Source organism: Thunnus thynnus, chromosome 11, assembly GCF_963924715.1.
Source record: "Thunnus thynnus chromosome 11, fThuThy2.1, whole genome shotgun sequence".
Classification (NCBI taxonomy): Eukaryota; Metazoa; Chordata; class Actinopteri; order Scombriformes; family Scombridae; genus Thunnus; species Thunnus thynnus.
Genome location: NC_089527.1, coordinates 27,449,574 through 27,465,775, shown reverse-complemented (window position 1 = coordinate 27,465,775; position 16,202 = coordinate 27,449,574). Strand labels below are relative to the sequence as shown.

Genomic DNA, 16,202 nt, shown 5'->3' with positions numbered 1-16,202 from the left:
CATCTCTGGTTTTGGCTAGTTTAGGTTGTAACATATAAGCACATTACTTGTTGTGTGGTTCTGTCACTGCATGATCTGCCCTGCAGCTACCACTGCTAGCCTCCAGCTTCTGGTTTTTCAGCAGTGGACACAGTGCCATACACTTTTGTCTCACAAGGATCACTGTGTTCTCTATGTTTGGGTGGCCAGCATTTGAAAGATTTGTATTTATCCGGAAAGATTAACAGCATTAAAAGGAAACAAACAAATGATGGTACTTGACACATGATAAAAGGGAACTGTTCATCTTTTTTGTTTCTTTTTTCTTTTGGTGAATAGGAAAGGGGCTTGGTGTAAATCACAGACCTCGCTCTTAAGAGTTTCTACTACTACTACTTCTAGCATCTAGATTGTCGCTTCTGTGTCATCACAGTAAAAATAAAAGTTCTTTGCTCTCTATGTCATGTTTCCCACTAAACATATATGTCTTGTTTGTTCCATCAGTCAGTAGCCAGTCGGATGGAGACAAGAAGAGGAAACTGAAATTAAAAGCAACACCGGAGCCAAGTCTGCCTACTAAACTAGCCACACTGCGGGTACTCAATTCACAAACACTGTTGATTTTATCAGCCATCTAGATGTGAGAGTGAAAGAGGGCTCAGACAATACAGCTAACTGCAGCACAGATTAATTTCCTACTACTACTATCAGCAGTTCCCTCACACTCCTGTTTGTCTTTGTTGCACCTGTTAGGGCAGGACAATGTGCACCATTATCACTGATAATAGTTCATAGAGATTGTGACATCAGGACATTCGCAGCATAGCTCAAATTAGTGTGCATAAAGGAATTACTATTTTATTTTCTTGTAGACATGTTGAATTTCACGTGGATTGATTTTGTAATTTTTGCATGATTACTATAAATAATCTTAAAAATCTGTGCAATTTTTTTAAATCAAACAATTTATCTTACTACTGAAATGTGTCAGAGAGAGAAAAGTTCCATGGGGTGATACTGATCCTGTCCTGCTCTCTGCAGCTGTACAACAAAGAGCTGGAGGCAGAGTTTGGGGCTTTTGACGACTGGGTGAATACATATGAGTTGTTCAGAGGAAAAGCCAACGAGGAAGAGGGGGTGACACAGGAGAGGTTCGTTGGCAAATTCAAGGTGAGACAATTAGGTTGAACGTCCTCTAAGGATCCCACTTGACATATCTTCACCATTGATCTATTGGACTATGAATTCCTTCTCCGCAGGGGCGTTTCTGCCTGTATAAGCTGACTGATGACGAAGCAGAGGACTGGGAAGAAGCCGAGAACTCTGGGTGCTTCAGGGTCAACAGAGGAATCCCACCTAATGGCCCGGTCCAAGTCCTCATTCGGGTTTACATCGTCTCTGTGAGCCATGCTCTGTTGTGGATCTTTTTTTAAAAATGACGATCAATCTTGGTTTAAGATGTCTATAAATGTTCTTAAATGTTCTCCCCAGGCGTCTAACCTTCACCCAGCTGACCAGGATGGGAAGGCAGACCCTTACATCGTTGTTCGGCTTGGCAAGAATGAAATCAAAGACAGAGACAACTACATCCCTAAACAGCTAAACCCTGTGTTTGGAAGGTAAATGGCTGCCTGACTACAGCTTAAAGTAGAAGCGGCCCCAGTAGTTTCACCTTGTAAGCCTGCTGCAGAACCTCTCAGATTGTTTCTCCTTCATTATTTCAGGTCTTTTGAGATGCAGGCGACATTTCCTCAGGAGTCTCTGCTGTCTGTGTTAATCTATGACTATGACATGGTGGGAGGGGACGACCTGATAGGAGAGACTCGCATTGACCTGGAGAACAGATTCTACAGCCGACACAGAGCCACTTGTGGACTCCCTTCTGAGTACAGTCTGTGAGTCTGGACATTTATCTCCTCTTTGGGAACCAGGGGGGAAAAGTTAATTCAGATTTATTTTTTCCATTTGGTTCCTTCAGGGCCATGTTGACTAATTGGTAAATAATCATTCTGAGTGACTCTTACTGTAAAATAAAGGCACTGTTCCTTGTCTTACCGCTTTGTGTGTCTGTCAGTGAGGGTTATAATGCCTGGAGAGACTGTCTGAAGCCATCAGAGCTGCTGTCTAAGCTGTGCAGAGAAAACGGTCTAGATGGTCCTCATTTCAGACCAGGACGCATCACTTTGGCTGACAAAGTCTTCGCCGGCAAGACACTCTTCATGCATGAAGGTACGCTCCAGATACACAACATATTACTCTTGAGATGCAAGTTAACTATAACCTTTGCACCTATTCAATAACATCTAAAGTGACACAGATCTGCAGTGATTTGCAGGATTTTCCAACTGAAGTGTCTCTTCTTTATAGGAAAAGTTCCCATTTCGGGGTTAGCTACAATGCTTGCTCATGTCTTTGGTTTCATAGAAAGGATGCTGTAGTGGAGAATTTCTTGATTACTCAATAAACACACAAAGAGAGCTTTGTGTGCTCTAAGTATCTTGCCAGCATTTAGACATCTGGTCTTATGTTTTATTCTGGATGATGTTCTGCCAGTTACTGCATGTTTTTGCCTATGGCATATTCCCACATCACCGGAATGTGTCTCTGTGCTGTCATTTTCTCTTTCCTAGTTTATATTTTCATCTAACTGTAGCTTCTTCCCTTTATTTATAGAAGTATGAAACATTAAATGGTAACATTTCTGTTTAGGTAATGTTTGTGACTTCTGATATGTTCTCTTATTACATCTTTGCTAGATTTGGATATACACATCATAAGGAGTTAATAAGCAAAGTGTAACATGTTGGTCTCTGAACCCTTCAAAAAGACGGGGTGCTTGTCAAACACATGTGTTGCTAATTTGGAAATGTTATGTTGTGCCCAATATTGAAGTCAATGTATTTTGGGGCTTGCCTTTTTTGTTATTTTGAAGCCAAACATTTGCCTATGTCAATGCAGGTATCTGTAATAGTTATGTCACTTCTGTCAGTGTTAATCTTTAAGAGACAGATAGATAGATGTTTGGTACATTACTATTAAACATATTAATATTCTTTATCTAAATACTAAGTTTTATCTTAGTATTTAGATCAGGTAAAATGTTTGGCCAGTGTTTTAAAGTGCTGCAATTGTATCATTTACATTTATTGTTTGGGCAGAATCTTCTGTCCAAAGCGACTATAAGGTGTATGATACAGTTGGATTGTGAGCGTAAATGACATAGACTTCAGGTTAATTAATGATGATAGCCTTGTGGTGTGTGTGTGTGTGTGTGTGTGTGTATATATATATATAATATTGATGACAATGTGTGCACATATCCCAGATGAGCCGGTGGAGTGCTATGAGCACTTGTCTCTGAAGGTCTTGCATCGCTGGGCAGAGATCCCAGCTGTGGGATGCAAACTGGTACCAGAACACATCGAGACCAGAACTCTATTCCACAAGGCCCGGCCCGGGATGGACCAGGTATAACTAAGCACACAGCTCTCTGGAGGGAACATATAACCTAAGCATTTTTACACTTTTTCCACAAACACCCTGCTTTAAAAAGGCAGCAGGCGTCTGTATGTCAAGCTTTGTGTTTTCCACCAGCAGAAGCAAAAATATCACTTCTAGGCCAAACCCTTCAGCATTTAATATCTGACTAAAAATACATACTTATGCATCACAAACTGCTTTGGATCAACAGTGTGTGTGTGTGTGTGTGTGTGTGTGTGTGTAGGGTCAGGTCCAGATGTGGGTAGACATCTTTCCCATGGACTTGCCTCATCCTAGACCTCCAGTGGACATTTCACCTCGAAAACCCAAAGGGTGAGAGCAGTCTGTCCAATCAGCACCTGACAGCATCACATGCTAAGCAATATTTAATGTCTTTACAAAACGATATTTGTTTTTGAAAAAGAAAAACAAACATGTGTGTGTTTGGGTGTGCAGGTATGAGCTGCGAATCATCATCTGGAACACGGAGGATGTGATTCTAGAGGACAGTAACTTCCTGACCGGTCAACAGTCCAGTGATATCTACGTCAAGGGGTAATGACAAACTTTTTCTGTCTTTTTCAAAGACATATTTGTTAGATTTTCATGCAAAAGTTTTGCGCTCTCTCATAAAAGTAATGCTGAAACAAAAAGACTTAGAGAAGAGTGTTCCACTTAAAGGTTTAGGGCTGTATTTTAAAAGGCTACATTACTTAAAGGACAGGTTCACAATTTTTCAAGTCTGTCCTAAAACAAAAGTCAGGTGACCAAATGAACAATAACACACTTTTCTTGCTGTAATCATTCTTCCTGTTCATGCTGGCCATTAAAAGATCACTTCATAATGCACTTTCAAGGTAAGTGATGGGGACATCATCCACAGGCCTACTTTTTTTTTTAACCAAAAAGACTGTAACTGATATCTACTTTGTTTGACTAACTCAGAGGATTGATTTTGTTCCCCATCACTTACATTGTTAACCCATTAGGGGGGGATCTTCTAATGGACAGTATGAACAGGAGGAATGATTGCCGCCAGCAAAACCTCGTTCAATGTTCATTTGGGCATTTGACTGTTGTTTTAAGACAGACTCAAAAAATTGTGAACCTGTCCTTTACGTTAATAGACCATGAACAAAATACTTCTCAGGACATGCTTTTGGTGAGAGAAAAAGTAGGGATTTTTTATAATCTCCTTGTCCCTCCAGAGCTGGGTTTTATTTCTGATCTTTTGATTTTAGGAACAATTTTAAATTGTCACAATGTCAGACCCATTATTTACTTTAGGCCATTAGCCTTCTTCTGCCTCCTGAGAATGACATTCATACACTCTCCTTCTCCCTCTCTGTAGCTGGCTGAAAGGTTTAGAGGATGACCGACAAGAGACTGACGTCCACTACAACTCTCTGACTGGAGAGGGAAACTTCAACTGGCGCTTTGTCTTCCCCTTCAACTACCTGCCTGCTGAGAAGGTACTGAAAGACAGATAGATGCAGGTTCAAACCTCACTGCACCCTGCTGGAGTGAGCATGACCCAGAATCCAAACAATTGCTATAATATTATTCCCAGCATACCTCAAATAGATAACGAGTAAAAAAGACAATGAGTGAAACATACCTGAGTTCAATCTGTCTGTCTTTTCCTCCCTCTTTCACAGGTGGTAGTGGTGAAGAAGAGAGAGAGTATTTTCTCTTTGGATAAAACGGAACAGAAGCTTCCTGCCATCCTCATTATGCAGGTCTGGGACTTTGAGACGCTCTCCTCTGACGACTTCCTAGGTGTGTGTGACGGCTTCTCCACGTTTCTGCATTTCTTTTTTTTCTTTTTAACTAATTGAATGTTTGTGTACGCAGGAACGGTGGAGTTAGACCTCCACGGTTTCCCTCGGGGAGCAAAAACAGCCAAGTCGTGTAAGGCGGACATGTTGACAGACGGGACGGAGAGAATCTCCATCTTCCAGCAGAAGAGAGCAAGAGGCTGGTGGCCCTTCAGCAAGTCTGGAGAGCTGACTGTATGCATACACACACATACTGTACAAACCAAAAACAAACAGCGATTCATACAAATTGACAAACACTGGATGAGACCTTGATTGACAGGTGTGTTGTGTGCTCTGAAAACTTTAGGGGAAAGTGGAGGCGGAGTTCCATCTTGTGATAGCTGAAGAAGCAGAAAAAAATCCTGTTGGTCGAGCCCGCAAAGAGCCAGAGCCACTGCCAAAACCAAAGTAAGAGAAGCCAGTACACTCTAAACAAAATCCAGTCTGGTGTGTTGAATATGTTACGGTGTCCGCTTCAGAGCGAGGAGCTTGAGACACAGAGGAAGCAGATGCCACTGAAAAGTTCCTCAAAACGAGAAGTAAACACTTCACTAAAATATATGCATTACATCACACTGTTGACCACTCGCAGGCATACTGAGGCATGACTTCATGCCAACCTTAATCTTTATGAAGGCAAAGCCTGACGTTAGCTCCGAGCTAGCCGTTGTTCTACTAGCTTCTGTGACTCAGGTTTTTTCCCCCATCCGACTTTCTGAAAGAGTGAAATGTGTTCCTGGAGTTTACTGACTATATTCTAAGATAAGCAATACCTACTGGAGCATTTACTGTTACACTTCATAATGTTAACAATTCATTTGTTTGCACACAAAAAACTACAGCTCCCATGAATTTTTCCCAGCCAGGACGAATGTTTAAGTAAACACACATCCAGTAAACCACACAGCATACTGTTGAGTAAGGCTATGGTTCCAAGCCTGGATTTTTATTAATTTGCATTATTAGAAAATGTAAGTGTGATATTGAACAAGGTTTTTAAACATCTGGGACAGAACCTCAAAGTTCTTGTTTCACTTCAGTGCTTTAATTCAATTCCATTGAAAGACCTCTAGAGAAACAGTTGGTTTTGTAGCCTGAATGCGATGTTATTTTAGTTTTGGTTGATGTTTTTGTAAACATCTTGTTTTTTAGCTGATTTACCAGATGTGAAATAAGGAAAACAATATATTATTTCATGTGCTGGACTCTTATTTACACAGAGTTTATGACTTACTGACCCTCAACAGCTGGGCTCAGTAACTACACACTACATCTCTGACATGTTCTTCTGGTAATTTAGTTGCCGTCTTTGCACATTTTCAAAACTCTGAACAAAACTCTGCTGAGGAAACTTAACATTCTGAAGTGTTGTTTCAGTCACCCAAACACTTTCTCTCTCTGTCCCCCTCTCACAGTCGTCCAGACACCTCCTTCTCATGGTTCGTCAACCCATTCAAGTGTTTCTTCCATCTGGTGTGGCGAAGCTACAAGAAGTACATCATCATCGCCCTGGTCCTGCTCATCACGGTGTTGTTCCTCGCCTTGCTGTTCTACACACTGCCAGGAGCAATCTCTCAGAAGATAATCAATGGATAACACACACCTAGGCAATGTTCACACTATTAATCTACACATCTGTTGAAAATATGAATGACTTTAAGATTATGTAATCCCCCCCTTAAAGAACCATTGTTAAAAAGTTTCATGCAACGCTTCTTTTAGCTGAATTTATTATAACTGAATAGTTTCAGGCTTCTCATTTTTATCTGGTAAATGTCCACAGATGTTCTTGTTCTTGTTAGAAGTCTTGACATGTTCCTAGTAAAAAACTTTTATGATACCTCTCAAGTGATGTCTCTATGTGTCCTAATAAGGCCCAAGCAGAGGAGTTTATCTTGTACACATTTCAGCTCCACAACTAAGTGCACTGCCACACACTGGAAGACCCTGATGTCCAATAATGAAAAGAGACACATAAACATTAGAAAATGTAATGATCAGTTGTCCCTGTGGCACATTTAATCCATGTTCAACATGTACGGGGGAGGTACTCTACAGTATATACTCATTTCACCACCCAAAGACAGACACAAATAATTTATACATTTACTTTCCGTATACAGGAGAATTAGTTGATACACAATTATCTTTGAGTGTTGTTGAAGTGTTTTTATTTGAATATTTGAATGCATTACAATTTGTATAAGAGTTTACAGAGCCTGTTTAGGTCAACTGATACTAATGTTAAGTGTAACTGATGTAAATTGAGGATAAAAAATGTATTATGAGCAGGTAACAGCAAATACACAGTGATCAACATGAGGTGCTCTAATTTCTTGTCAGTATATATGAGTGGGAATAAGGTGCTTATAGTTTGACCTGATGAAGATCCACCACATTGTTATCTGTACTCAGTAAAGACATGAATGCAGTTTGGATGTGCAGGTCCTTATTTTGTGTTGTTTGTCAAAACACATTGTTATTTTTATATATTAACTTACAAAGAAAGATCATTTTGTTATTAAGATGTTTTCTTTTCCTTCCGGGAATAGAAGTTCAGTGTAAAGTAAGCAAAATTGGACCAAAGTTTCAAGGACGTGTTTCATTAAGCTACTCTGGATGGCAACACGAAGATGTTTGCATCACCGATCGAGGACTTGCTACATTCTGCAGGTAGGTGCTGACGCCACCTGAATATCAACATACTTGACAAACAATGTCAAATCTTTCTCGGCTCATTCATCTGAATCATCTCACTGCAAGATATCTGTATCTGTCAGAGAGATACTCTGCTGTGATATGCTGACCTGAGGGTAGGAGCAGGAGGATGATGATGTCACAGCATGCTGATTGGCACGTGCAGTCATGTTGGGGCCTCTCAGGAGCAGAGAGGCGGAGGAGGAGGAGGAGGAGGAAGGGGGGTTAATGAAGGGGAGAGGTGCAGAGATGCTGTTTACTGCTGACATGTTGTTGAGGAAGCTGTTAGACTGAGACAGTGAGCTCTGTCTCTGCTGACTACTGGAGGTGGACGCTGAAACACAAGGAACCATTTTATTGGTTAAAAAAGCTCTTTCATGTGACCAAGACAAATATTTTCTGTATAGTGTTATAATGGAGTCTATTTTAATACAATAATACAATACTCACATGATATATGTATGTTAAAAGATTTAGTGCTCATTGTAAGCATCCCTCCACAGTTACTAACCACTTCAGCAAATGTAGTCATTACCTCCAGTTGTGCATAATTTTTCATCCCTCCCCTGTAATAATCACAGCTGAAATGACCTACCCTTTGTCCTGCTTGTCCTACTACAAAAATGATTTTGCTAATCTGACAGATGGAAACACGCTAACACCAACATATAGATCTGTTTGGGAACCAATATGACAACAAGTAAAAATTAAACCATTAGGAGAGCAAGACATCAGATAGGCCACTGTAACGTCAGCTACAGGTAGGCACTGGTATTGTCATCTGAAGCCCATTTTTAGCCTAAATTTGTTTACGTTTTGGCAAATTAACGCCATTGAAAGCGTGACAACTATCCCTGGATTACTTTGATACTGAAGAAAACTGAAAAATGTGATGATTCTTAGGCAAGTTCTTATGGGGATTTATGGAGGTTTATTGGTGATGGACATCATAGAAAATGATATCCTTGGGAGGTGTAAGTCACACTGAATGTACAATATGTGTTTAATGTCTTTGTATTGAGATTTTACTGAGTAATGACTTGGAGAAGGAGTATGATTTGTGACTGTGATTCACATCATGCAGTACCTTTGCCTCATTTTCAACTCTCCTGCGCCCCCCTGAGGAGGGTTTTGGCTTTGTCCTGCTGAATGTCCGTGTCTATTTCAGACCATATCCTGTATATTCCCGATGGTTAAAAGCACGTCTGGAACTATGAGTTACTTAATTACTGAGGAGCACAGTGAATATTTTATTCTCCACGTACCTCCACGTACCCCTGTAACACTAATCCCGTCTGAATGGGTCTGAAGTGCACACCCATGAACGGTATAATCCTATTGTGATGAACGGGCCTTTAGAACTGAGAGGTACCGTATGTTGCCAAAGTGTTGAAGAAACAAATAGAAACAAATAGAAGTAAGGTGTCTCATCTTACCACAAGGCACTCTGAGCTGCTGCTGCTGGTGCTGGTGCTGATGCTGATGCTGACTGCTAATGGGAAAGCCAGTTTGGGAAAGACCTGCAGCTCCACCTTGAGCCTAGCAATGAGAAAAAGTATAGAAGTGCAGTCTTTTTCCTATTGGGACGTACGATTCCTTCTATGTAATTGATACAGTATGTAACTGGGAAAACACACAGTGAGTCCTACTTACTGTAAATAGCAGCTTTCTTGTTAATTATTAAAAAGTAAACCATGTACTGGATACTGTGTAATTAGGTAATGTACTGAGCATGAAATGTTGAGTAGGATCCATTATAGTATCACTGCTCTCATATGCATTGTGCACATTTTCACAAAAAATAAAACTACAATAAATCCCTTAAGGTTTCCAGTAACAACAGCCAAAAGCAGCTTCTTCCCACATGGAAATGCTGTCTAAATAGGACATCTCCTTGTGTAAGGGACAGAAGCATTGTCTTACTCAAGTTCATGTGCTCCTATTAGTAACACATATGCAGTGGCGGAGTCATTACAGACCTGAGCCTGGTTCAGACAGGCCTGGAGTTTCCTCTTTGCCCTCCATCTGGCCACCCTCAGTCTGGTCTTTTCTCGACGCTCTCTTACCTTCAAAACAACATAATTACATGTCACCACAAGAAGATAATTTGATTAAAAAATGTCCCTTTAATCTCTTCAACATTTTAACTCTTTTACACATTAGAATATGTAGAATATTTCTGAGGTCAGGACTAACCAGGTCTGCCAGCAGCGGCTGAGGCAGAGTTTTCTCCAGCTCTCTGCGTCTGTTGAGGCTTCGCCGGCGAAGCTCGTTCCTGCGCAGTTTGTATTCCTCGTACAGGCTAAGGTCTTTATTCCATGGACGCACCACCTGACGAGGAGGGACGCCCGGTGGCAAGGCTGCAACTGAGGGCAGGGAGGTCACCGGCTGAGGCATCAGATCTGAGAGTGAACACAGTTTAACGTTTCAAGGCCTTACACACATATTAAATGAAGCACAGATTTAGGTTGCTGATCTACATAACAATCATTGTAACAGTGATCACTACTAGCACAGATGCTAAACTACTCACAGGAGCTCGGTCCATCTGAGCTGAAGGCTGTAGTGTGATTTCTCTGGCTTGCCTGAAGTCCTGACCTTTGAGCCTGGATGAACAGGAAAAAGCATTAAAATAAAAGACTATCACCTTCAGATTCTCTTCCACTGTCTCTGGGATATCACGAGTTATTCCCTTAACCTGCCTCATCTTAACTTCCTCAAGTTAATTTAGTTTCCCAGAATACCCTTGTCTCCTTAATCAGAGCTCATTCTGTCCTGGATCACTGACAGATTTGATCCTGTTTGATTGTTGGATGCCGGTAAAAAAAGTTACTGTAGAAAGTAGTCATCATCACTTTTTCTTGAAGGGTTGACACCAAAACCTGATGTTGAACATTGATAAATTCCAAAACAAAAACAATCAGCACACAGTCTCTCTGAAACTTTGCAGATACACTCTGTTTTACTGTTGCTGAGCACTTTGTTTTCTTCTAAACAACCTGGAAAGAAAAACTCTCCGTGAGAACTCGAGTGTGGATTTCGTTGAGCATTCTTAGATATGATATTCAGCTCCAGCCTCACCTCTGACTCTGGCAGGTGACCGTGCTGCACCTGGCAGTCAAACAGCAGGGTGGCTGTCACCTCCTGCTCTTCCTCTGGCTCCTCCTTGATACAGATGACCTCCTCCTCCTCTTCCTCCTGCTGCTGAGCCTCCTGCTTCACCTGCATTTCAACAGTAAACATAGAGATGTACCTACATTGATGCGCGTCCTCTACTAGACATAGAGGCTGTCCAAACACATGTGACAAACAACTTTCCATATATCTCCAGGTCAACTTTGGAGTTGGACTTTTTTATTTAATTAAAGGAAAAAGCAGTGCAGTTTGTATTCTGTCCAAAGCTTTATATATTAGGAGACTGTAAGGCGTTATCTGCTTTTCCACAATCACTGAAGTACTGGACCCAGACGGCAATAATGACTGGACGGCAAATCATTCTCAGGAAATGGAAGAAGCCTCAAGAGCCTCCTTTTCAGAACAGGGTGACTGAATTAGGAAAATTAGCTCCATATGACAGAATGTCATATAGGATGCAGGACAGAAAAATAAATCCTCAAGTGGGGCATATATATTTATTTTATAAAAGCGTAGGGATGAGGTGGAAGCACACTGTTTTTTGTTTTTGATTTCTATGTGAGAGATATGTTTTTCTACATTTTCTTTTACTTTTTTATTAGAGTTGTATTGACTCTTTTTGTCATATTTATTCGTAAGCTACTTCATATGCAGGTTGACCCCTCTTGTCTCCATGTTAGGGTGGGGTGGGAATTTGGTGTTCTGGTTTGAAACAGAATGTGTCATTTTTTCTGTTTTATGACTGATGTTATAGTGCAAAATAAAAATCATAGGTTTTAATAAAAACAATGAAATAAAACAGGAAAAAAATTAGCAAATCTCTATATTTGAGAAGGTGGAACAAACAAATATTTTGTTTAATAAAATAGCCTGAAATTGTTTCAGCTCTAGTTTTGAATTAAAGAATTTAACCTTTAAAAAGCTCTCTAAGAGCAAAACTTTTCATAATTATAATTTTTTAACCCCGCAGTTTTTATTCCTGCATTCTTGTAAGTATTTCTGTTTTGTTGAATTTAATTATGTTTATTGATTTCCTTTATTCTGTAGCATTTTTAATATTTCACTCTATAAAGCACATATTTTCTCTGATGAGCACTTAACAAAATATTTTATTAATTAGATCTACTGTATTTATTAAGCCCCTTTCAGATATGCACCCCTTTACATTAATCTAATGAAAAAATAACAGGTTGGTCTCGTGTCTGAAAAAGCTTCCTGGTCACTTTTATGTAAAAGTCACAACGACAATCTTCCTAGGTCGGACCTAGTTACATTTCTGTATCACTTTCTGAAGCTAGGGCCACTTTCTTTGAGTGACTGTGTGTCTGTGTGTGTCACCTGTGGAGTGGAGAAGGGCAGCATGGAGCTGTCAGCCTGGGTGGAACCATCTGGGGACAGCGAGCCAGCGGCTGACTGCTGCTCTGGCTCAAGAGTCAAAGCCTGGACAGGAGGAGGGTCCATGACAGCATCCATTCCTTCTGTGTGTGGCTGTACAGTGAAGGTCCATTCGCAGTCGTCCTCCTGCTCTTCGTTCTCTCTTGGAGCAACGTCTTGCTCTGTGGTACAAGAGAAACCTGAAGACACACAAGCAAGTGTTCAGTCTCATTTATCTGGGATGTTCCATTCTTCATATGAGAGTTAAAAAACCCTGATAATTATATATCATCCAATAGTCATTATTTTACACAAACATGTAACAATAACCCTTCTTTAAAACTATCTCTTAAATTCAATTATTAAAGAAAGATATGTAGAGAGCAGGACATTTTTTAGTTGAAAAATAAACCTGTCAGTGCTCTCTAGCTGACAAAAGATTAAATGAGGACTCGCTTGCTTCAACATTTTGCTCTACCTTAGGCTACCACCAGAGCTTTCAGATCTAATGTGATGAGGCCAGCAGAGAAGATAATAAAAGAACAGTGTGGAGAGAACAAATGCAAGAAAACCTGCAGCAGTGTCCTCCAACATGGACCGATCCCTCTCAGCTCTGTACCTGTATTGTTGTCCAGAGATTCTGTTACTGTGCTCACAGACAGTGAGACAGGAAGCACCAGGTCTGATGGGTCACAGTTGGCCACTCTCATGTCTGACTGACCGCGCACTCTGATGGTTCGCCTGCCGACGCCCTGTGGAGAGATGCATTCTGGGAATACAAACACAGGGAGAAGTTAGATTCTTCAGAGCAGAAGGTCCAGCAGGTGTCAGTCATTCCAGTGGTCATTACCTTGGTTGCTTTTTCCATGTTGTCCTTCAGCAGCTCTGGTCTGAGTTGAGCATGATGGCGAGGCCTCGGTGGACGAGACACATGCTCCACCTGTCTGTGGTTGGGGGAAGCTGGACTGGTGGATGCGGACCAGAGTGGATGTAGAGGCTCTCTGCTGCAGCTCCTCCTCCACTCCCTGCCTGTAGTACTTCAACTTCAGCTCGGTGTATCGCAGCTTGGCGCGGATATTGTCGTTCTCCTTCTCTTTTAAGGACTTCTCCCTCTGCAGCGCGTTCATGTCCCTCTTCATCAGCGCCACTTGAGCTTTCAGCTCCTCAAATTTGATTCCTACTACTTTAAGCATCTCAGCCAGCACCGTCTCCACTGCTCCGTTCACTGCCCGCTCCACCACGGCGCCCATCTGGCCGCGAATTAGCGACACAGCAATGCTTACATCCATTTTAAAGTGACCTTTGACCCCAAGATAGCTGGAGGCGGTTCTTCAAAGTTTTACCTGGATGCAAAATTACAGTTTAGAAGAGCTTTAGCTCTTTACCTGCAACTATGTCACCAAATCCAACTCTCTACACAGTAACAAATAAACATATTGTGACACCTGGTGAAATAATTTACACTGAATAATTAATTTCTGTTGAAGTTACATTATTATGTGGTAAAGCAGTTGTGAGCAGAGACTGTTTGGAAAACTTTCCTCTGTGGTGCATTCAAGGACCATGAGACATTTAGGATTAAGAGTTGGCGGCCAAAAAGGAAATCAAATTAAGAAATGCAAACAGAGAGGGTGTGTGAAAAGGATGTGAATTTGATCATTTCTTGCATTACATGGTAGCAGCAAGCTCTCAAATCTCCAATGTCAAAACATCAAAAACATTATTTACGAGTGGGTCTGTGGCAGTCCACCTGCTACCTGGATAGAAAAAAAAGAGTAGCAATAGATCTTTTTCACAGCAGAAAGTTTGACTTATCAAAACAGGAAAAGCCCTGGTGGAATCAATAACATTAATGATGGCTGTATTGTATTTATGTGGGCTCTGGTATTGTGTGTACTTAAACAGTGGCATGGTTTACTGGGACAATAAATGGAAGGGAGCCACCTTGAAAAGGACAGCTTACAAATTTTCAGGCCTGTCTTAAATCAGTCAGGTGCCCAAATAAAAATAATCAACATAATCATTCCTCCTGTTCATACTGACCATTAGAATACCCCTTCACAATACACTGACAATGTAAGTGATAGGGATCAAAATCCACAGTTGTCCCTCTGTTAGAAGTTTATCTGAGGCTAATATGAAGCTTCAGCTGTTCAAATGAGTCAAATCAAGTAGATAACTTTCAGTTAGTCTTTTTAGTGCCAAAGTTCCTCCTTTTGTTACTGTACTTCCACCGCAGCTCAACAGGGAAACACTGTCTGAGGAACCACAAAGAGGGAATCTGATGCTAAAAAAGACTGTAAATGTGGCGGATATACGAGTTTTTAATCAAGCAGTGAGCACAATATTTTCCATCCAGATAGTTAAAAGAGTCTTTGAGGATTCAGAAAATACAGTCAAACAGCGGTAACGTTAACTGTTTTTACGAGGCAAACATCACTGTTTGATTGTGTGAGAAACTGACCTCTGAGAGAGAGAGAGAGACAATAACTGGAGCTAGCTTCCCACAGCTTTTCAGTCTCTACTCTCACAGTACCGGGTAGCTAGTTAGGAGCACATTACTATCTGTCCGTGGTTTCAATACTGGACAGCTTGAGTGTGTGGAATTATGCCTGTTAAAGTCAATTTTCAGATTAATGAGAAAACAGTCAACTTACTGTTTATGTTTGTAACTGATAAACTGTTCAACCGGAGGGTTTCCTTCCTTGCACTGCAGCTTCACGAAGCAAAACAAAACTCGTCGTTATGTCTAATTTTCCCTCACGTAACTTAACACGAAGACAATTAATTCGCAGAATGTGCTTCTATTCGCATCAATTCGGTAATAAAACTCAATAATAGTGTAAGTTTTGCCATCATAACGATGGATACGACGCTGAACCTAGAGTCTTCTTCGCAGCCTCTTCCGCCTCTTGTTCTTCTTCTTTGAGGTTTATTGGCCGTTGCCAAACAACGGATTGGCGCATTACCGCCACCAACTGGTATAGCCTGTGGATCAGAATGTTTAGTATTTATAATATTCATTAAAAAAAACCTAATATCTTCTCGATCAAATTAGTAAGTCTAAGATACTGAAATAGGATTCGATAACACTCATCTCTTGAGTTCTTCTGTAGAATATATATATTAGATCAAAGTGTATTTCTATCTTTCTGATCATCTTTCAGATTCCTTCTTTCTGCCTCATATTCTGACAGTGTAACAAAACATGCTCTATTGTTTCTTCTTGCCACAGTAGTCACATTTGCCTGGATTATGTTTACCTATATTGAATAGTGTACTGTTTAGTCCGGTGTGCCCAAATCTAAGTCATCTTGATATTATTGTCCTATCTCCTCTGTTCCATCCTGCACACTTTGATTCTCCCACTTTCCCTTTAACACTGTAAAACCATCGTCCTTTCTTCTCTTCCTCCCATTGCTTTTGCCACCTTTCCTTCAATCTCTGCTTAATAATGCTCTTGATTTCTGTCTTGCTGAAGCTAACTGCCAAATCAATGTGATTACTTTTTGTGGCCTCCTTTGCAACCTCACCTGTCATTTCATTTCCTTCGATACCAATATGTAACTTGACACACCAGATGGTTTTTTACACAGACCCATCTGAGAAATTGTCCATGGAAACTGTTTGGAAAAGGGCACTTTCAAAGAATACTAGGCAAGATTATTCATCTGTCCATCACCATCTTACCGTGTGAGGCTGCTGGATTCGCAACAC

The 16,202-nt window shown here is 40.8% G+C and overlaps 2 protein-coding genes across 2 annotated transcripts in view; one reads left to right on the top strand and one right to left on the bottom strand.

Moving 5' to 3' along the window:
* fer1l6 (fer-1 like family member 6) overlaps nt 1-7,041 on the top strand; it is a 31,285-nt gene extending 24,244 nt beyond the window's left edge. The window contains exons 22-35 of the mRNA XM_067604256.1: nt 484-575; nt 1,021-1,149; nt 1,239-1,379; nt 1,471-1,598; nt 1,704-1,874; nt 2,054-2,208; nt 3,305-3,447; nt 3,704-3,792; nt 3,916-4,014; nt 4,811-4,931; nt 5,118-5,238; nt 5,314-5,471; nt 5,587-5,687; nt 6,695-7,041. Coding sequence (XP_067460357.1) covers nt 484-575; nt 1,021-1,149; nt 1,239-1,379; nt 1,471-1,598; nt 1,704-1,874; nt 2,054-2,208; nt 3,305-3,447; nt 3,704-3,792; nt 3,916-4,014; nt 4,811-4,931; nt 5,118-5,238; nt 5,314-5,471; nt 5,587-5,687; nt 6,695-6,875 — 1,829 coding nt within the window. The 3' untranslated portion in view covers nt 6,876-7,041. The remainder of the gene's footprint in view (nt 1-483; nt 576-1,020; nt 1,150-1,238; nt 1,380-1,470; nt 1,599-1,703; nt 1,875-2,053; nt 2,209-3,304; nt 3,448-3,703; nt 3,793-3,915; nt 4,015-4,810; nt 4,932-5,117; nt 5,239-5,313; nt 5,472-5,586; nt 5,688-6,694) is intronic.
* Nucleotides 6,194-15,415, bottom strand: si:ch211-67e16.4 (uncharacterized). Its single transcript, XM_067604257.1, has 12 exons — nt 15,143-15,415; nt 13,336-13,828; nt 13,105-13,254; nt 12,450-12,685; nt 11,058-11,198; nt 10,510-10,582; nt 10,173-10,378; nt 9,956-10,042; nt 9,413-9,515; nt 8,087-8,310; nt 7,121-7,226; nt 6,194-6,836 (listed from the first exon to the last, which is right to left on the bottom strand). The coding sequence occupies exons 2-11, from the start codon at nt 13,772-13,774 to the stop codon at nt 7,170-7,172; spliced, it is 1,716 nt and encodes a 571-aa protein (XP_067460358.1). The 5' UTR covers nt 13,775-13,828; nt 15,143-15,415; the 3' UTR covers nt 6,194-6,836; nt 7,121-7,169.
* Between the last annotated feature and the right edge of the window lie 787 nt (nt 15,416-16,202).